The 22,500-nt window shown below is 31.8% G+C and overlaps 1 protein-coding gene across 1 annotated transcript in view; it reads right to left on the bottom strand.

Annotated features, from left to right (window-relative positions):
- Positions 1–2,733: 2,733 nt before the first annotated feature.
- Positions 2,734–22,500, bottom strand: part of LOC148618739 (uncharacterized) — a 33,035-nt gene continuing 13,268 nt past the window's right edge. The window contains 25 exon segments of the mRNA XM_088577918.1: positions 2,734–4,301; positions 4,987–5,188; positions 5,981–6,309; positions 7,457–7,552; positions 7,930–8,142; positions 8,522–9,265; positions 9,467–9,650; positions 9,652–9,671; positions 9,941–10,144; positions 10,560–10,707; positions 11,531–11,670; positions 11,929–12,050; positions 12,344–12,482; positions 13,077–13,245; positions 13,855–13,998; positions 15,299–15,477; positions 15,730–15,883; positions 16,077–16,309; positions 17,966–18,177; positions 18,378–18,564; positions 18,885–19,161; positions 19,534–19,714; positions 20,880–21,015; positions 21,225–21,341; positions 21,860–21,965. Coding sequence (XP_088434044.1) covers positions 4,024–4,301; positions 4,987–5,188; positions 5,981–6,309; positions 7,457–7,552; positions 7,930–8,142; positions 8,522–9,265; positions 9,467–9,650; positions 9,652–9,671; positions 9,941–10,144; positions 10,560–10,707; positions 11,531–11,670; positions 11,929–12,050; positions 12,344–12,482; positions 13,077–13,245; positions 13,855–13,998; positions 15,299–15,477; positions 15,730–15,883; positions 16,077–16,309; positions 17,966–18,177; positions 18,378–18,564; positions 18,885–19,161; positions 19,534–19,714; positions 20,880–21,015; positions 21,225–21,341; positions 21,860–21,965 — 4,914 coding nt within the window. The 3' untranslated portion in view covers positions 2,734–4,023.

Consider the following 22,500-nt stretch of genomic DNA (forward strand, 5'->3'; position numbering starts at 1 on the left):
GGTTTTTGCTCATTAACAATGGCCGCTTTGAGTTGACATTTTTCACCCCGGTGGGGTTGTTAACTCTGACATATTCACCAAATCCATCCGATTATAATGATTTCGATTTAAGCTCTGCCGTGTGACCTATTGCGATATGTATAAAGCGGTCTTACTCTGATATTCACAAGCATGTGACAATTCAATTTTAAGTTCAAGATTTATGGTTGCACAGAATGAGTCTTAGACCATTACTGAATTAAAATATGAAATTCCAGTATATGTCTTATGCCAGTTTTCGTCTAATACGAGCATAATAGTATACAATTGAAACCTGATACGTTCCCAGATACGACGAAACATAAATTCATTCCATCTTCCTTTTTATCCGGCTTGTTATATTCATGATAACTTTAAAAGCCTCATGTGTACAATATGAATAGTCCTAATACACCCTCCGAATTGTCATGGTTTGATATGTCTTATGTTCGAATTGTTCGGCAAGGAAATAGGTGTATGACTGATAACGTCATTTTCGTAAAGACATGGACGCTATATTGTTGACTGTTTGACCACTCCTATATTAAAAAAGCTATGATTCGATTTATATTTATTCATCGAATCTAGCAAATGTTTTCCCTAACTGTTTTTGTTCTAAATCGCATTTATATTAACCCCTCAAAATATATGCAAAAATGGAGCAGTCGTATTGATATTTTAAACTCTTGAATGAAGGTACAAACTTGATAGTAAGAGGCTTTTGAGAAAATCATGCAAAAACATTTTTTTCCAAAAATCTTTTTTACGGTGACTGAGTTTTTCTGTTGGGATGGTAAGGTAAGATTGACAGTACTGTCTAGAACACCCAAATTTGTTCTGTAAAACACACTAGTTGGTGTATTTTGGTTCAGGATTGGATATATATATATATATATATATATATATATATATATATATATGGGTCTGAAAAATTCCCAACGATGTTAGAACTGTCAAATTTGCGAAACAAATTTTGGTCGTTCCCTCCGCGGGACTCGAACGGCTGTGACATCTATGGCAACACCGTCTGCACTAAGTCCAGCGCCCTAGACCACTCGGCCAGCTAGGCTATATAAAGATATAGCTTTCGCTGGCCGGGTCATTCCTCCTCGTAGGATTAATCTAGAGCTGTAACTTAGTACACGATGTATGGTAGTATGGGACAGTTCATCTAGGTGTTGTTATTGAGGATCCAATTAATGATGCATGTCACTACAAATCAATGAGACGTTGTATATATATATATCTATATATATATATATATATATATATATATATATAGATATATAGATATATATATATATAATCCTCTTACTTCGGGCAAAAAAGGTAGCAATTTTTTTTTGGTGTTGTTGCAAGGCATATTAAGGGAGAATATGTTAAATTTGAAGATTAAGTTAGGGTTTGTTCGATTTGCTATGTTACATTGTATCATTTTGTATATTGCAAAAAAATATTTATTTTTAGACTGTAAGACTAAGTTAGTGGAAATGGAAATAACTTCAAATCACGAAATAACGAGACCACTCAAAAGACGTAACATATTGGTTGTTATCATTCTTTTAGAAGTTATTCTAATTTCAGTAAATTGACAGACGATAAGTAGTTGTCTTTGTAAGAATCACGCAAATATTGTAATATGTGACATACCCCAAAATGCACTTTTATGTTTTATGTTATCAAGTTGCTTTATAGGTCTATATGATGAAGTGTTAATTATTCTTTCCAATATGTCTGTTTTAGGAGATAATCCACATTGAAAATTCTATTCAGTTTCTATTGTGTTTTGTCATTTACAGAGTTATATATGAAAAGCCGCATGCTAATCTCTGTTTAGTATTATATTCTAAAAAAATATCAAACATTATCTAAGATTCTTTTTGTTTTTTGTTTTTGTTTTGTTTTGTTTTGTTTTTTCTAAGTTATATTATGTGTAATGGGAATTGCTTTAATCAAATGGTAGAAAGGGATTACGATTATAGTATACACTTTTCACTTATCTTAACTTAATTTTATTTTTCGATTATTAATTTGACTTGGAAAAGAAAAAAAACACGTTTCTTCTACCATTTGAAAACATTTCAAACATTCAATAAGTTACCAGTGAGGAATTAAACCTGCTACGATGAGGATTTAAGAAGTACGGTCAATTTTTAAACTGATATAGTCTGGTTTCAGCAGCAGGCATTATTAATATAGTAATGAACTTTACTTTTGATGATGCGTTTCTTGTTATAAGAGGGTATTTAAAATATTATTATGTTTGATATAAAAGGATATTTAAAATACAAGTTCAGTAATTGTGTTATTGTTCTAAATGAGCCTCCAACAGTTTTGAGTATAGCAGATATCAATACGCACGGTTTGCAATTATAATTTGCTCTTGTAATTAAATATCATTCCTTTTTTTAACCTTCATTAACGTACAACTATTTTATAATAATTTGACTTATTTCGAATAACATAATACGGACACTTTTGCTTTTTCAGCAAATTTTAAAGACATGCATTACTTAATTGCGAAGACCGCAGAAAAGTTCACTTCACTACATGGATAACCGTTTCCATTTAAATTTATGGCTTGTTGAAAAAAAATAATTTTTGCTTCATCTAAATATTTTAAAGAATGTTGATTATATTTAGTTTTATAAAGACTGGTATATATCATCAATGGTTACAACATATTCAACTTTAATGAAAATAACAAAATCAAAAGGCTTTTGTTGAAATGTATTTTAGAGTAAAAGTAAAGAAATATATACAGTCATGTGTAAGCAATAGCATATGTGCATACAACTTAAATGCTTAAGTGATATCGATTAATTTAAAAAAAAAAAAAACGGAATAACAATAAAACACATTTAAAGTAGATTATAATAGTAGAAATATAAGTAATGAAAAAGTCAATGAACAAAATAATATATATCATTAAAATATCTAATTTACTTACCCAAGGTACACAACCCTATTTTATTTATTCTGGAGGAGAAAACGCATAGTTATACAAAAAACACTTATAGTGTAAGTTGGTCAAAGTAGGTCGACAAAGAATACAGAACAAACACTATCAATCATTGTCACAAAGTATGAAGAAATAAATTCAGTTGACAAATTATGTAATATCACTCTTTGAACAACAAGTGAACAAAATGGACGGAATAGTTCATATCACAGAGTAAAAAATAGAGCACTAATATATTGATACCTGGCGATGTTAAGGTGCAAAAGGAGGGATGGCAAAATGTTCGAAATGGCCTAACATGAAAACTACATTTTGAAAATTTAAATGAGCCTGTATATAATGGTACTTTAATACGTTGAAAGCTTTTAAAAATCATTGATCCGTTCTCTAGTTATCATCTGGAAACCGTCGGTGGACGGACAGATTGGCGGACGGACAAGCATATTTTCCGACGGAATCACATAAAACTCACCACTTCGTTTCGCGAGGTAAAAAATACTCAAATTAATTGTAAAAAACTTAAAATAAAAGTTAGGTACTATAATGTACATAAGAAACAATTTAAGACAGCACACCATGACAACATGTGTCACTAAAGGTTGAAATGTATAAAAAAAGAAAGTAAAAACAAGCACCTCGTTTAAAAGATAGCTGACACAGTAAAGTTTGTTTTTTGTACTTGTAATTTTCTACATTTCATTCAGGAAATTACACATGGCACGCAGTTTTTTTTTTTCGAACGGCACTAAGTTATCAGTATGTGGCCAATTGGGAAAAGGAATTGCTATCAGGTGACTTGCGTTTTCATGGAAGAGCGTCTTTAAGGCCAAAAGGTAAAAAAAGCGAAACTATACCGACTGCGTCGTAAACAAAGTATGAACCATTTTAAGATATAGATCAGAATTTAAGTATAAAAGAGTCATTTTTACACAAAACATACCTTAATCCAAACCAAGGATAATCAAAATCAACAATCGACAAAAGTTAGATATTTTTCAAGTTGTGCATTTTAACAATGACTTGTGTCCTTTTGAATTTTTGCGTCACAAAGACACGTCATCATTCATAGTAGAAAACAAACCACTGTCACCGATAGCTCTTATATAGATATAAAATTTCAGAGTAGATTTTGTCTTCAGTTTTTCAGTTACTGTTACATCAATAAAATGGTTGGTTGTTTCCTGCCACTGTATGACATCAGCTCCGCCCAGAAATGTTCCTACCGATACTTCATAAACCAAACGTCCAGTGTGTATAAAACAGTCCTGCCAGTCAACATTTACGACATCACCTGTTCTTGCAATTTTCATCGATGACCCATCTGAAGAATTACATTTTATTAAGACTGACATAAAACGAGAACAAATACATTCAAGAAATACCTTCGTAACAACACACTTTAATTAAAAGAAATTATAAACGTTAGAAAAGAATTAAGAAATTAATAATGATTTATGTCAGTAAACTTTATAACTGGAATAAACAAGTCAAACACAGACTAGCTCTTATATGAGGTAATCATCATGCCATCTCCGTTAATCATTGCCCATACCCTCTGACTAGATTTTGTTTTATCATATCAACAACGAAATGCTCGCTGTATAGTGAATGTAAGGGTGGTACATTTGCATACAAATCTAGGCCTTGTACATCAAAAAAACTTTATGAAAGGAAAACAAGATTTCCGAATGGCCTTATTGTGCTTTTCATTATAATTTATAAGGGAAATATATCTTTGCCAAAAGTCTATTCTTCCTTAGCAATACTATCTGGAACAGTTAAAAGATTTTGAATGAGAGGTTCGATTATTGAAAATGGAAATTATCATGATAGTTAATACAGAATGAACTTTGAATACAGAATATAAAACGAAATCTAAAAGAAATAAATATGGAGTATCGAATGGTAACGGCGACCAATGCCCAAATGATTACCTGTACTTGATTTTTATTCACACCATACATATTCATGTATTACTGATCTTTGAATATATCATTTCTACTAACCTTTAACTGAAGGTGAAGATTGGTTAACAGTAATATTAGTATAGACTTGGCTACTTCTGATGTACATAGAATTGGTTGCAGCAACACTCGCTGTATAAACATCATTTTTCAGCGCAAATCCGTGGACGGACATGTATGTAACACCTTTATTTATATTTAAGATGGTATTCCTCAAATGAACGTCTCTGCCATCCAATTTAACCTTCAAATGCAACACAGACTACATTGGTAAAAACTATAATGAATTTATTGCTATATTATTTTTATGACATTTAGTATTTCTCATGATAGATATCTTAGACATTGGGCTACAAGTTGAATCCTGTATGTGTTGATTTATGTCGTTCAGTTTGAAAAATAAAAAAAAACATTAAATAGTTTTACCTCGACAAGGTAAAAAAGTTAATTAAACAATGTTTCAGTTTATTTTGTTTTTTCGAATTGATTCATAAATGGGAGGTATATGGGTACATACAAGTTATTTTAATGTCGATGCATGAGGGTGCATGGGCGTTATCTCTCTCCACGTAGTATGATATATTTATACACTTTCAATGTTGCATGTCATCTTTTAAGTCAAATGTGAAAATAGCTAGTCTAGTCTTTTATGTCCGTTGTTTCCGTTTTAACGTCTTTTTGTATAAATTTGTATTGATAGGAGATGTGGTATAATTGCCAATGAGACCATCATCCACAAAAAGCCTAAGCAACGAACAATAACTTTCTACAGGTTGATTTTCGTCTTTTATGAATAGTTTCACATCATTTGTTTTAGGGCTGTTTACAGCTTGCTTTGTTGTGTGGAGTTTGCCAATTATTGAAGACAGTGCAATGACCTGTAAAAGTTTAATTGTTCGATGTTTGCCATTTGGTGAATGACTATCTCATTAGCAATCATACCTTATCTTTTATTTTTAAGGACAGTATAGTTAATGTAATTGGAATAATACAATAAAGATGATCTTGCGACCAAATAGATATGCAGACCATTTACCACAAATGACATTATTCCATATTGGTCTGTAAAACCCGTCCATTTCATTCGAATTGTGGCGGCATTTCCTTGTTCAAAATCTTCCGGATTGTATTCCGTCACAGGAAACGGAATTATAGTTATCTCAGCATTGTCACTAGATGGCGGTTTTTCTGATACAGTTACACCGTCTGATGACGCTGTTGTGTATAATCCTCCTTTGTTATGACATCTAACGGTAGAATATATAGTTTTCTGTGAAACAGATACTTCGTCTAAGATAGCAGATGCAGAACTGAGATCAGTGGTCTGTGTGAAAGATTGAAGCTCATTACCAAGTGGTTGTAGACCTGAAGAGGATTTATGATATAGATTAAATTATTGAATAAGTTTGAAATTCGTCCTTCCCTTCGTCGATGTAAGCAAAGTCCCTAATTCCAAATCTTTTTTCTATAACAGCAATTTTTCTACAACCATGACACTGTCTCGTTACCAATATGCTAAACAATGCAAAGAGTTGACCAACTGTTAGTGTACTGTAACTGCTCAGTCGATATTGTAAGAGTCGGTGAGTAGGTAGCCACTCACCCAAGAAAATTTACTTGGGCAGATGTAAAGTAAGAAGTCACTACACAAGGTATCTACTTAACTGTTTCAAAATCTTATATATTCTTGCATTTTTCCTGTATTAATAATTATGCATGTATACATAGTTCTGATGAAATTTTATGCACATAATCGATATAAAAGTATAATTCCAATAAGAATCTTTCACACAAAGCCTTCATTTAAGAGCTGTAAAGCATAGTAATTATTATGTTTATATCAATACAAAATAAGAATAAAAACAGCAATCGTTCAACATCTGAAACTTAATTAAAAATCAATTTATTTATAAATCTCAAATCATATTTTTAATCAGACTTAGTGTAGTAAATCCTAAAGTATAATGAAAGTCATAATAATTAAGACACTTTTTCCCAAACTATACAAAGCAGTGCAGTTAATCCATAATAAGATAATTTACAACTTCACAACTTGACACTTGAAATTTACTTATAATAAGAACTATACACCTTTCATTAAAAGGACATCTTAGTAGGACTATTCCAATTTTATAAAGGAAGGAATCAGCATTAATTTAGGCTTCATTTTATAATGATGTATAAGACTTCTATGCAATGTTAAAAAATAAAGTAAAGATTTTAAAGTACTTTTCTAAATCCCGTTTTTCTATATTGCCTACAAAATAAAAATGAAGAAAATTTTAGTAAAAAGTTTTACCTCACATTACCTGGGAAAATAAGCATAAACCAGGTAGCTGCTTCAGATTTAAATAACAAGGAGTTCTACAAGTGAGTATTCATCAAACTAGTCAGTATGAATACCCAAATAGCTTTTCGTCAATCTTTGGTATTGTTAAGTAGATTGATGACAAAATAATGTCATTATTGCAAGAAAATCGTTCTAACTAATACTGCCTACAGATTCACTTACCTATTGACCATTCACAGAAGCTTATTCCTGATTCTGGATCCAACAGTTTCCAGTTAACAGCTATAGTGTTACTAGTCTGACCATCTATATCGACACCTGATAATATAAGACATATTCCCATCACTCACATTGAAGTAGTTTTTTTTCGAAATAATCGTAGGCCAATCATGTTCTTGTTTTTTCAGGTTGGTGTTAAATATTTATGCGTCCAAATTATTACATTTACTATGTTACATGAATATATAACTACTGAAATTTAAATGCAATTTGGATCAACAGAGACATATTTAGTATTTAAACTATCTTCCATCATTAAATTCTCTTCCATTACGTACTCCCTCTATTAAAACCATCTACATTACATCCAATCACATGTCACAACATTACAATCATTTTTATATTCTTATAATTATATTGTGTGTTTGAATAGTTATTTGTTGGTTCGGAAGAAATGACCATTTAGTACTACATACCTGTTCCATCATGAACTTCCTCTAGTACTGGTGGTGTTTTGTCTATGTCTATCGCTGTTGAGTATGCTACATTTCTCAGTCCAGCACCGTTGATAGCTACTACTGTTACGTATACTTGTGAAGCATGGACTAATGTCAAGTTATAATTGTAGGCAAATGTATTAACGCCAACACTCTTAAAATCCTGTAATTCAGCACTTCCCTCTGTGTTTCCTAAGTAGACAAAAACAATATGGTACTTCTTTTTGTTAATATGTGTTTATATTTCGAATTCGATAGGTTTCTGTTTTAGTAGACAATAAAAAATACTGCCTGCAATAAACCAACCACCGGAAACAAAATATCGAATAAAAAGGTGTTTCTGTCGGAGAGAATTCACAAAATATTTTTTTCTTTTTTTCATTCATATGACAAGGCAAACTTCATATCACCAATACAATACAGATCAGATTGATAATTGTATAACCTGTCTTATGAATGTCAATACCATATAATCAACATGTTAACTTTAATAAAGACGTCCAACACTCGCATCTGTTTTCAACCATTCCGATTTATAATACATTTTACAGGAGGAAATGTCTTAGCTTACCAACTGCCCATAAATATTCCTTAATGGAACTCTCGGGATCCACAAAATGCCAGGATGCGTGAATAGAAGACCATCTGTGTAGTTCTACTGTATGGACTTGTATAGCTGTATCATTACCAGTCTTTCCTTCAACTTCTTCGATTCGGATGTCATCAACCAGAAAACCCATGTGATTATCTAAACTACTAAATTGGATCAATGAAATAGCATGTTCTAATTTCGTGTAAAACACGTGACGATGCCACACTATATCAGACTGGTTTGACTTGGTGTACATTTGAAACACGTGTTCCTGTTGACCAAAGCTGACTGATCCTTCTACATTAGAGATCATAGCTTCTTGTATTGGTAGGTGTGCTGTCACGAACGAAAGTCTATAAATAGATCCGATATTCAGTTGTGTAATATTCTGTTGAATCACGCCTTTTAGAAATATAAAGGACCGTCCTTCATATGCTGCATTGACGTCAGAACGGATAATGATAGCACATCCCTCTACCAACCATGAAACAGGATGATAACAATTGTCGAATCCACAAATGTTTGTTGATGAAATTTCTGTTATGTTCATGAAACATCCGTGAGTATCTTCAAAGGATGGATTGTTTACATAATTGTGGTCCTTATGTACAAAGTTGACAGGTATTGGAGCTGTTGTGTCTACCTTAACTCCATTTGATGTCATGACATCTGATACGTGACCGACACTATCAGTTGCTTTGATTTTGCTGTATGCGGTTGCTCCTGTATATTAAAAAAAGTATTACTCCATTTACAATCTTCAGTCTATCAATAATATTATACCTTCAATACTAATTGGTAAAATATTACTATACTTTGCAGCAATTTTGATATGCCTTTATTTTCAATAAGATCCCTTAAGATGATAGAAATTTCCAATTGTGATAAATAATAAATTTGTTTGTTTCACATAAATGTACTGACCGTTTTTTAGTGGCGTGTGTAAATTGAACGAAACAGATGTCTGCATTCCATTATTTTTCCAGGAAATAATGTCACATGTGTCGCCTGTCTTATCAGTACCCATGCACCATGAGTATTTTACGATGCCAGACTCCATGTCCGTAAATCCGTGCCACCAAGATGCGGTTATATCTGATCTATTTTGGGTAATCCATGTCATTTAAACCTGTTGTTTTGATGAAAAATAATTATTACTTATAGTTCAGTTCGCGTACAATATGAATCACTCATACAATTAATACAATTGATAACTTACACTAAAATTATTGCTTTGACAGTTTAAAATTACATTTTCCGACATTTTCAAAACAATAAAAAATGTTAACCTTTCTTTGTTTTTTTACCTTCATTCTAATTTTCATTATTTCATATTTTCTTATGATTTATTATATCATTCAAAAGCTATAATGCTTATCTTTAACCTATTTATCTTACCGATTCCATCATAAACTGAACCACATATAGGCTTATAAGCATCTACCATTACACCATCAGAAGACGCTGTTGTCTGGAGTCCCGAGTGTGTTTTAGCAACAACGTTACTATAGTAACGCACACTAGGGCTCATGGCAAGGCGGCTGATGTTTAAAGCTGTTATTGTAGGGTCTATGTTTACATTTACGGTGTGTAAATCTGTACCTTTATAAAGTATATTATACTAAACAAGTATGCATGATATCAATGATACATTCCTAAGATGATGCAAATAGTTTGTCTTGATAAGAGAATAAATATTATTTCCAGTAATCCAATACTGTATATATATATAAGACGAACCTGTGTATTTTATTTGTTCCATAATAATTACAAAAAATAATTAACAAAAAACTCTAAATAGCAATGAAGTCATTCTTTGCGTTTATCTTGCAGTAAATATAACTGTACTGGGGTTTATGCAAACCTAAGGCTTCATCTTGACATTAAACTATGTAGAACACAGTCGTAGCATAAACTCATTTTCAGTATTTATCTAAGGCATTGGACAAGTTTTAACTTTAACTTTTGTTTCATTATTTCTGAGACTTCAAATAACATTTCTTAAAAAACTAGTTACCTTCGGGATAAGTACTTAGGTACACGTTAAACATTTTTATACTTCCCGGTGATGACACGAACACATTCTTCCAATCAACTGTGTATAAAGATCCTTGTTCGATGAAATCAACATCAGCCTTCCAGAAGTTTTGAATCTTTTCTGAGACCTTTATGCAAAAATCATCTGACAATATTTAGTTCAAGAAGTAAACGTATTTTCAACAGATTAATAAGATTTTAAGATCCTAGTAATTTGACCTTCATTTAAAAGATAAATAAAAGAAAATATGTTTTGAAGGGTAATCAAAAATAACATAATCCAATAAAAATACACACACATAACAAAGAACTCACATGAAATAATCAACATAACATGTTCATAGAAACAAAGTAAAAGACCAATCTGGAACCCCACTAACAAAAATTAGAAGAATGGCTCCAATATCAATTTCTAAAAATTAATGTATTTTGATAAGTATTTTTTTATGAATCCTAACTGATACAAAGAGTAATCAAGAGAACCAAGGATCGAGCAAAAAATTAAAAGAAGGTTATCTGAGGAAAAAGATCCCACAAAGAACATGAAGTAACCAAAATGACACATACCTAGAAACAAAAGCAAATCAGGAACTCGGACTCAACCAAAAGTTAGAACATGGACGTGCTACACCGGTAGGGTAAGCGTCCTCTGCTTTTCCAGAAACACTCACAGAGTTGCTTAAAAATGTCAATTCCGGGGTAAACAAAAGAGGAAATGAAAAGTATGACATTATGAACAAATCGATTTGCATGGTACAGATGGATACACCGTAACGATCCACGAGTTCATGACGACGACCATAAAATTTCTGTATCAACATTACTTTATTGGAGCATAATCCATATTAAATTTAGTAAAATGTCTAGTGATTTTACGTTGCTAAATATGTTTTCTTATTACAAAGCAATTGCAAGGAACATGAAAATTGTAAAAAAAAAAAATTGACCTACTGCAGTTCCACGTTGGTCATTCACAAGTATAGAGCGAGATTGAACTGTGATGCCATTGGATTTAAATACAGCAAACTTATTACCACTATACCAAACTCTGACAAAGACGGAGTATTTATATAGTTCTTTTAATTCTTGTCCTGCAAGCAAAGAGTTGATAAAACAATAATAATCACAAAGTTTCGACCAACATATCGTTTAATAGTTCACTGTGACCAAACCATAGCAGCAACGAAGGTTATAGGTTTGAGTTTTTCGTATATCATCTTTGCCATGATTGATAAAAGTCATTGTTTTTTTTTATATGAATTGATTTATTACTAGGAAAATCTTGTATGGTCCTAATTTGTTTTATACACTACAAAGCTTTTCTTTCGAGTCTAAAACGTAAATCCAACCTGGCTTTAAACAAAATATTGCTTCTTCTTTCTGTCCAGAATGTCTCCATAGTGGGTCTGTTGATGTATCAATAACACCTTCTGGAGAATCTTGAGAAGACAGACCAACACTCCATTCATACCTTAAATATACCGAAGAAAAAGGAAGCAGGAGGTTTAGTGGGCTATAGAATCCTGTTTAACATACCATTTCTATCGGAAATGCCTGAACGAAGACAGAACCAATACTGTGGTTTCTGGTTTCTGGTCTTAAACCTGATATTGCCATTTTGATAAAGAATTTTCAACTGACTACTCCATTTGACTATTGTCTAAAGTGTTTTTATCATTCATTTAATGATTTAAAAAACTGAAAAGCAAAAGTACTTGTTTCAGTTTATCCTTTTATTCCCTAAAATGAAAAAAAAACAAGTACCATTGAGGGGATAAGCCCTGTTGTTTTGTGATCTTCCATTTTGCTGCTAGTAAAGAATTGCTAGGTGTAAACTTTACGTCAGACTGAGGTGATCCAGACAGATCTAGAATGTCATCGACAGTTATCTTTGTGTTCTCTTCTACAATAAATAAGCAAATCTAACTTAACGACATTATGTACATGTCATGACGTACATAAAAATTATAAATATCATAAAAGTGATATTATTTTTTAAGTTAAAGTTTTATGGATGGGTAATGGTTTTGGAAAAAGTTATCTTCTCTCGGAATACGTTAGTACGGTGATGGAATATTGCGTGGGAAACATAAATCACACGGTAGATGACGTTAACGTTAAATCTTTATACGAAAAGCTGACATTGTTTCAATCTCCATTCCGGGTTGCTCATTTGTGATAGTTTCTGTGTACGACTTTTTTTACTTATTTATTATTTTTTTATTTTATTTGTGTGTGCCTGTTTTCTCTTTACACTTGGATTATAATCTTCGCTTTCTAATCGAATCCTGATTCTCTTGGTCCCTTTTCAATTCTAAAACAGCATAATCAAATCTTAAGATATTTATCACAAAGAAAAGTTGACATGACGTCATTTTAAAACCAATTGTACTACACATCAAATCGACATACTTAGAAAGTCTTCTATCTTTTATTATTATTTTTATATAAAACACAGGTACTTAGTCATAAATTTACAATCACTGACAAGACTGACCTACAGTTACATCCGTACAGGTCTGTCCATTTATATGACAACGTTGGCCTTTTGGAGAACAAACACAATGTCCTAAACAATATAGAGCATCACATCTTCTGACCAGATCCAAATATCCTCCCGATATTAACCGGAACTGATAATGAATCATGTGGCTTCTCAGGCCAACCTAGAAAGGAGTATATTACATATTAGTGTTTTTGTAAGCGTTTATACTTAAGTTTATAACTTACAGGAAAGGTTGTATTGTTTAATTGAATATTTACCTCTTTGAAAAAACATTTTCTACAAAGAGAGATTTATAATATAGTTTTGTAATTTTTCATATAACTTTTACAAGAGTATATTGCAAAGTGTTTACAAATGTACATTCATAAGTAATGAATTATAAAGGCTAGGCTTTCTGCAGATATATGTAAACAAATGAACAGGTATCACCAAGATTAAGGTATAATTTAATTTTAGTTGATTCTTAATCTTGACCAAGAAGCATTTTCATGCGTATTCACTGAAGTACATTTCACATTTGAAGTCAGCTTGTAAAGCCTACAACTATTATATCTGAGAGTTGATAATGGTTGTCATTATTTACCTTAAAAACGGAAGTAGAGTATCACCTTAGGATCATGTGTTATGCATAATCAATTTGTATTATTTGTACTTTTTGATAGGATAATTATATTTATCAACATATTCATCAAATCTTAAATGTTGTAGAAAAAAAGATGATTATCATGCACACTAAACTTTATGTTAAATGCTTTTTATATTGAATTACATTATTCGTTGCCCATACAGTGATGAATACATGTTCGTAATTAACAAGATGCTGCGTTGAAATTACAAAATACTGTAAAGGACCTTCGTCTGCATACTCTACAGTAGACTCATTATGAGAGAATTCTGCAGGGAGTCCAGGTACCTATTAACGACAAATGTTACAATGAATTAGTATAAACATTTTTTTATAATCAAACATTTTGATCAGGTACAAACAACATGACTGAATTATAGCTTTTCTGTATTTAACCCAAATTTAATATTTTTGAAAACTATTTACAGATTAATACATCGCTTTTTCATACTGGCCGAGTTCTTGATATTGAATACGAGGGCTTTAGCTAGTAATGAATTATTTACATTTCGTTTGAAAAAAACCACACACCCATAAATGACGTGTGGATAAAATGAGTCTCTATTCTGTTGATAATTCATATTTCAGATTCTTTTGAAATTTCTCGGTAGTTATAATAGTATCGGTCTCCATTATGACAGCAGATGATTAAGTTTGGCAACATATTGTTTTTCCATTATCCTTGCTGTCTTATATCTCGTGCTGAAAAAATGGCAATTTCAACTGACAAACGTTACATAAACCGACTATGATGTCACCAATAAAGTGAATAAGTCTCATTTCATTTTTAAAACTTGGGCGGAAGTGACGCAAGTTTTCTGTACTGCTAAAATATCATTGCCCTTGGAAAGATAGTTTACAGAAAACAATGATTTTATTACATATGCAAAATCTGTGTTATTTAAATAAAATATGTAAACAACTAATATTAAAAATTCTAGTTATACGTTTCGGCGATAACAAGAAGTAATCGAAAAAGGAACAGATATGGTAAAAAAGCAACAAATACACCATCGTATACTCTTTAAAAAAAGTTAATACTAACAGAGATTAACAAAACGTCTTTCATAAGTATAAACACACCCACAAGTAAGTTCTGAAAGACCCGGCAACAAAAGTAATAAAATCCAAGGTGAGGACAGGTGCACGTCTGCGATGGGATTACATTAGTTTTATAATGCCTTAAAAATCCCACTTTAATGTAAGGTCAAAAATGAGCTGAAACAACAAATAAACAGACCAGAAAATTCACTCAATTATATATCATATTCTCCTTAATCCAACATGCAACATATAAACAAAAGGAGAAACTGCAAGTGTTTTTATATTTTTGTATGAAACGTGTGCAATGATAAGTCAACGTATTCCTAGGAAATGTGAGTGAGTGTGCTTTGAGTGATAAATAATATTTGTGCATATGAGTGAACGTGTACTGTAGTAGTCTTATATTTGTGTAATGAGTTAGTAATCACGATGTTCCATAGAATTTCTCTAAACTAGTGTGTATATCATATCCTGTTAGAGTCATTTTCCACGTAATGTCCCAGCAGATAAACAGTATTTTTCTATACCAATATGTGTATCATACCTTGTTTAAATCATTCCCCATGAACTGACTTCCAACAGAAACATAGTATTTGTCTATACCAGTATGAAGATCAGAAAATCCAACCCAGGATAAGTTCAGTCTATAGTCAGACCAAGTCATCCATCCTTCTGTATGTCTTGTGAGTTCAGCAGCGTGATAAGTACCAATAGCAAACATACCTTGAAACAAAATGATAAAAAATGCATGTTTTTCTATTAGAATTTTTAACCTCGAAAGTAACGACTTTTAATCCAGATTACATTTGTAACAAATGCAAGTTTTCAACTCTAGCAGGCATAAAAAGACGCTGTAAGACACTGTAATAGAAAATACAAATTTAAACGAATATTCACTGTATATCCCTTTATATTGTTGTTAGAAGTATATTGTGATATCAACTATCCGATCTTGTTCGTTTTTAAATAGTTTACCTGACGTAGGTGGGGTTGTATCTATCAATACTCCATCAGACTCTGTCTCTGTACATATCTTAGCTCCGTTACAAACTATCAGTTTGAAGTAGTAGGTTCCTCCGTCTTGTAACTCTAAATCAGTCAGCGTATATTCTCTGAGTATTCCATTTATCTAAAATAATGTGACATATAGCATATTGTGTTATCCATTGAATCGTCTCATTATTTATCTAAATTACCAATGACAATGATAATTTTGTTTTGTATTCATGTCAATTACGGGAATGGCTGTAGTTGAATACCGTTTTAGTTATTTTTATATTGTATAACATTATTACAGCAAATGTACTAAGGAAAACAATTACCATCACTGACGATGAATTGAACTCTCCATTTTGGTGTGATACAAACGATATATATTGCCGGAGTATAGATGACTGTTTATCTTCAACATCCCATTGGAATCTAATTGCCGATCTTAAGACAGATGTGTCCTCAGTTAATGAGCCAATATCACGTGATAATTTTGGTGGCTCCAAAACATCTGGGGGTGACACATCAACAAGAAATCCATTTGATGTAGATTCTGTGTATAAACCTGAGGTCATAAATATGAAGCTAAGAGAAGGTTAACTTTTCTGAAAACATAAACTGAATTAAATTTACATTACAACATTAAGCTAACCTTATTTTTCTTTGGTTTATTAATTTTAAGCATAAAAAACATTACAGTAGAGACACATATTTACTTAAAGAACAATCAGGAGAACCAAGCTTCAAAATCAAATAATTATATTCCAAGACTGGGAAAACACACACAACAAAGGATATAAAACAACCAAAATAACACACACAATGAAATAAAATTCATTGAGCAGCCTGGACTCCATATAAAACTTGGAGCACGCAAAAGGTGCACCGATAAGGTAAAAGTTCTCTGCTCTTCTACCGATTTGTTCACGTCCGGGGTTCACGAGCGATGTTTCTTTCTATAGGTCAGATCTTAAGATAGTTAGTCAGCATCATAAGACAGAAGGATTGGTCAGTGAGTAGCGGAGCACAATTTATTCCCATCAGAATGTCGACCGCTTTCTGAAAATCACGTCCAACCCACTAGACAAAATGTTGTAGAAAGAAAATTCCAGGATTTATACAACACCTTCGGTATATTTAAAAGATGATATTTTTACAAAAAATGAGGAATTACGTTCCAAGTACTACGTTTTTGTTCTAGGTTTATCGTCTTATTTTCTTTTCTTTTTTGGAGTAACAACGATGCCTCATGTTTCTGAGTTTCGTTTTCAACCGCGCATGCTATTATATTCTGAAAATAATCTAGCATTTAGGGTTTCCAGAAGATCTTTCGAATCTATTAAAATTTTCACTGAATCGATTCCTCTACGGAAACCCACAAAAGGGGCACCAAATCTATGTCTTTACGATGAAAGAGTAATCGAGTGAACAGACAAGACATGGAAAACAAACACACACAACAAAGAACATAAATTAACAAAAGTAATACATATCAAGTAACAAAATTAAAGGAGCAACTAAGACTCCACTAAAATCTGGTAGCATGGACCAGGTGCACCGGTAGGGTAAGTGTCCTCTGCTTTTCTAGAAAAAACCCGCCGAATTGCTTATAAAAAGTCAAGTTCAGGGTAGACGAAAGAGGAAAGGAAAACTATGACAAATTGGTTCCCATGGTACCGATGGATATACCGTAACGATCCACAATGATCAAAGGCCCTTTCATAGTCTATATATTTTTTCTTCTTCTGACTTGTCTTACAGGTCAAATGCTAGTCTCATAATGATAATCAATGCAAGCTAAACCCATGACCTTAAAAGCACTGATAGCCTTTCAGTCTGCCAGAAAGTTAATATCTATACTTTGTTTTCGTACTGATAATAGTTTGAAAAATAAATCCTAATTCATTTGAAATTGTAGAAGGCATTATGATTTTTTTTTTAAATATATCAATAAAATAAACTACGTCATCTTACAGGTTACATTGCCTCATATAACATCCTCCTTTATCCCTACCTTTCAGAAATTCAAACTTTAATTTAATTTTAAAAGCGAAATAAGAAATAAATCTTCTAATAGATTTTGTCATCGAATCAAGACAAAATTGGTAGCTGCAAGTACATGACATTTTGATAAAAACTTTCGTTAGTTTTACTGTTTTTGTTTTGAGGTGTTCTGTATTATGGTATGCATAGATGATTTTATCAATATATCAAGAAGTACCTGCTTTGTTGTAAACACGGACGGTGCTATAAATACGTCTTCCAGGTGGTAGAGGTGCTGGCAAATCTGTTATAATCACCATATCTGTTTCACTGATAATATGTGGGGGGTAAATATCAGCTGATCCCGGAGACGTACCAACCCGAACAACAATGTAATCTATATCAGACTGTGCATCATTAAATCCAAACCATTTAATTGAAATGTAATTCCTGGAAAGATATTAAGACATAAATAACTAAATAAGACATGAAATACCGCTTGTTTGAAATTACATCTGTGAAACATAGTTCAAAATACATCTGATCAAAAATGAAATGATATTAGCCAAAACAACGAAGGTAGTCACATATATAACACATTATGAAATATATCTTGTACTCTGAATAAAATTGAATAGAAGCTTATTTACCTAACTGACAGAAATTCGATATCATAATCAGCAGAGCCATCTTGAACAACACCTGGTACAGGAGGGCTGTTGTCAATGGTTACACCGTCTGATGTCACAGATGTACACATATTTCCAGTGTTACATGCTGTTACTGTAGAATAATATGTACGACCAGCCTCCAGGGCGACATTTGACCAGGTAAAATCTGAACAAAAATATATTGAAAATCAATTGTGAATCTGTGCTCACAATAACCTTTGGCTTTTATCACACTTTTATATGAGGTTACTATCTAACAAGTATCTTTCTTAACTCACGAAGAACGATTGCATTCACGTGTGTGTTCTTCAGTTGCATTTGGTCGCATTTGAAATATCAAAGTCAATGAGTTGATGCATTCCAACCCTATTTGAGATAAAAGAATTCTTTTTTTGTTTAATTTTGGTCGTAGCTTGACTTTCAAGATCAATGTATTCACATATCCAAAGTCAATATGAGATGCAATTGCGGGATTGAAATACTTACATGTATGAGCACCTACAATTTGTTCATTAATGATATCATAACATCCAGAACAAGTTCCAATATAAACGCGGTAGCACTTTATAACTGAATGGGGATCATAAAATCCTTCCCAGTAAATGGATAGTTGACTCATATCTGTTTGGTAATCAATGTCTTTAGAGTGAGGCGAGACTGCGTCTGATTTCCCATCATACACATGTCCGGCAACAGGGGGTGAAATGTCGTAAATATTAGCTAGGGATGATTTACTGGTGGAAAGTCCGGCCATGTTGTATGCCTAAACACAACAAAAAATTGTCATGTAATATTCAAACAAGTAGAAAGTTCTCTGTTGTACATCCATCAACATAACAGCATTCGTTACGTATATGAAATGGACGTAGTGTTGATGTAATGTCATATGATAATCATGCATTATGATTTATACGATAATTAATTATCTTCCGCAGTTTTACATTGAGGATACAAATTGATTAGCACATGAATATTTTAGATGTGTATATTTATATTCTTTATATGTTTATTCATATAAAACAATATTTCGTTTGGTATTGGTTCTAACATGAAACCGTTGATGTGAACAAAAAAAGTAATGATTGTTTAATTCAATTCGCCGTTGACATACTATTGTTTATGAATCATGAATTACCTTCACAGTAACAAAATAAGGGTGGCCTTCTATCATTTGATGATTATGGTCTGGTTTCAAGTTGCCACATTCCTGGCCGGTTCTAGAAAATTTTATTTGATCATCCTGACCGGATAATGAACCTAATCCAACCATGTAATGGTCGATACCACTTTCAATATCAAAGAATATATTTTTCCAACTACAAAAAAGGAGGAAATGAATTTCATATGAAAAAGGAACAACTAGGTAGACAAGTAGTATTAAGCATTTTGTACGTAACTTTAACTAGTATATTTCAAACAATGAATACATAAGTGCAATGTTATTCGGATCATCTTTAAGTGGCTGTAGAACTCAATTCTTGTAAAATCTCAAACACATTTCATATATTTATTAATAACTTTAATAATGAATTCAAACTACCAATCACTATAAATATTTCGGGTAACTTTCAATAACAATAATAAATTAAACGCACGTACTGAAAACTTTGATATCGGGTGTGAAAAGGTATTTTAGTGTACTTAACTAGTGCTCCAGCTAAGAATCATGCGAAATGTGATTCATGGTTGGAAATCCTAGAATTTTTTTATTTTTAATATTTGGTTTAAAACGTTATACTGACCAGAGGTTAAAACGTGTTTTTTTCATATAATCCTTGTTCATAAGAGATATCAATTATTTAAATGCACTGAAGAATTCCAAATAAACGGAGATAAACCTGTAAATAACACTAAAATACAGTAGAAATCATTTAATTTTTTGCGTGAATTATCTCCTAAGAGCCGAAAGATTGGAATGATCATTTTACATTTTACATAGACCTATAAAGCCACCTAATAACAGAAATAGAAATAAGTTATTTACCAAAAAAATCTACTTTGTTTACATAAAACATGTGGTCGGATTGATGCAAAAGCACCACGGGCAACGTAAATTATAATTCTTATACAGTTAATGTGTTCAGCAATATGTCTGAACTGTGATCTGTTCAGAACAATTACTATTTCGATTTTAATTCCTTCGTGTAAATGTGGCTTTATTTGATAAGATGTATACCACTTTTCTGAATGACCTTTGTATATCAAATAGAGAGCGGATCTTTTCAAAAGTATCATTTGGCTATCTTATGGAACCAAAATAGATTTGAACACTCTTTAATATGGAACTTTTCAGAAAATCTATGACAAAAAAATGCAGAGTTTTCCGCACGTTCTTGTACCTTATGAAGTCACGTTTTAATGTATGTATATATAATTTGTATTGAGTAGAAAATTCATATATTGTCCCATATAACAAAATACGTTTGAACTTATTATTTCTAAGTAATTACAATCAGGCCATTCTACTTCAATTATATTTACCAAATCTCTATCTGGCTTAAATTAGTTAAAATTCTGCCACCAATATATATAGATTCTGATGAAACTACTGGGGGTGTTGTATCTATTGTTACGGGATTGGCATGAACTTTTGTCGTTCGGTTGATGAAATCAACACCTGATGATAAAATTCAACAACATTTAATACAATTGTATGGTTATTAAACTAATAAATATTTACGTAAATATAAAAACAACTACTGATCAGAAATAAATAAGTTTAGACAGAGATGTACATTTTTCATTGCTATAACTTTAAAACAGGGCAGCGGAATTAGTTTTATGTTATATTTGTTTTCTTTTAATAGTCAGTTAAAATAAACTTACCTGATACAGAAACGAAATATGTATGTCCTTCTTGCAAGGTTAGGCCGTGAAAAGACACGTGATTGGTAACGCCAACATTTCGTTTGTCAATAACATCAACTCCATCTTTAACAGAACCTTCAAACAAGATAAAATAATATTATCAATAATCTAATCAATACAATGTTGAAGTTTGTATTGTAATTTAAATATCGAACAAATCATGCATATGTGCGTTTCTTTTTTCATTTATCGTTTTTGTTTTGTTGGGTTTTCTTTTGGAGGTTAGCTTTTTAGTTCTAAAATGAAATGCAATTAACACTGAAATACTGAATTACATAATAAAGTTAAAACAAATGACATTAAGAAATAGTTGATAAACCCAACACAATATTTCGTCTTCGTCTGTGTCGTTTTCCTTATACATGTTTATTGTAAAAGCAACTAAGCAAACAAAACATGAACAAAACAAAAACAAACACAGATACAATAATAAAATGTGTGTACGCTTATAAAAGCTTACTAATAAGATTTATTGGTAAAAATACCAATCATATTTATTGCAAATTTCGATATGCTGTACACGAGTTTCAAGGAGTAAATATTCAATGTAATTTTTGCTTATTATCTTTATTTCTTTGTAAAACGATACTAACCAACAGAGACCAAGTAATGGGATATCCCGGATGAGTGCATCGAATGCCCTTCTTCTTCAACATCAATAAAGGAATCCCATGTAACGTAAATATCTGACGAGGATGTCTGTGACAAAAATGACATCGTTTTAAAATAGAAAATACTTTACGGTTTTTGTTATTAAGACAAGTGTTAGTGCTGATGGGATGCTTTTGAATAGAGTACGACATTGATACGACATTAAACAGATTAAGGCTCAAAGTCTTCTAGAAAGGTCTCATCACTCCAAAGTGTTCATGTTCCCTATCCTACTTTATCATATTTTGATATTTTAAATTAATGACGATTTCATGTCTGGTAAATTCGTGCATTGTGCACTTTTGTGACATCATTATAATGTATGTTATATGTTATAAGAAATTTAAAATGTACACAGGAACATAATAACAATCTATGACTGGAGCTTCGACATATATTGGAACATTACATTCACTGTGTCATAAATGAGCATCTAAAATATTAATACTCATATAGACCAAATACCTATCTTTGAACCTTTGTATGGAATCAACTTTTTAATAGAAAAAATGATATTTGTGTAATCTTGCGTCAGACTCTGCCTTTGTTTGGTGCCATGGGATTTAATATTAAGCTATTTAAT

The sequence above is a fragment of the Perna viridis genome, chromosome 4, assembly GCF_037379345.1.
Source record: "Perna viridis isolate PV_CMFRI_1.1 ecotype Kerala chromosome 4, ASM3737934v1, whole genome shotgun sequence".
In the NCBI taxonomy this organism is placed as follows: domain Eukaryota; kingdom Metazoa; phylum Mollusca; class Bivalvia; order Mytilida; family Mytilidae; genus Perna; species Perna viridis.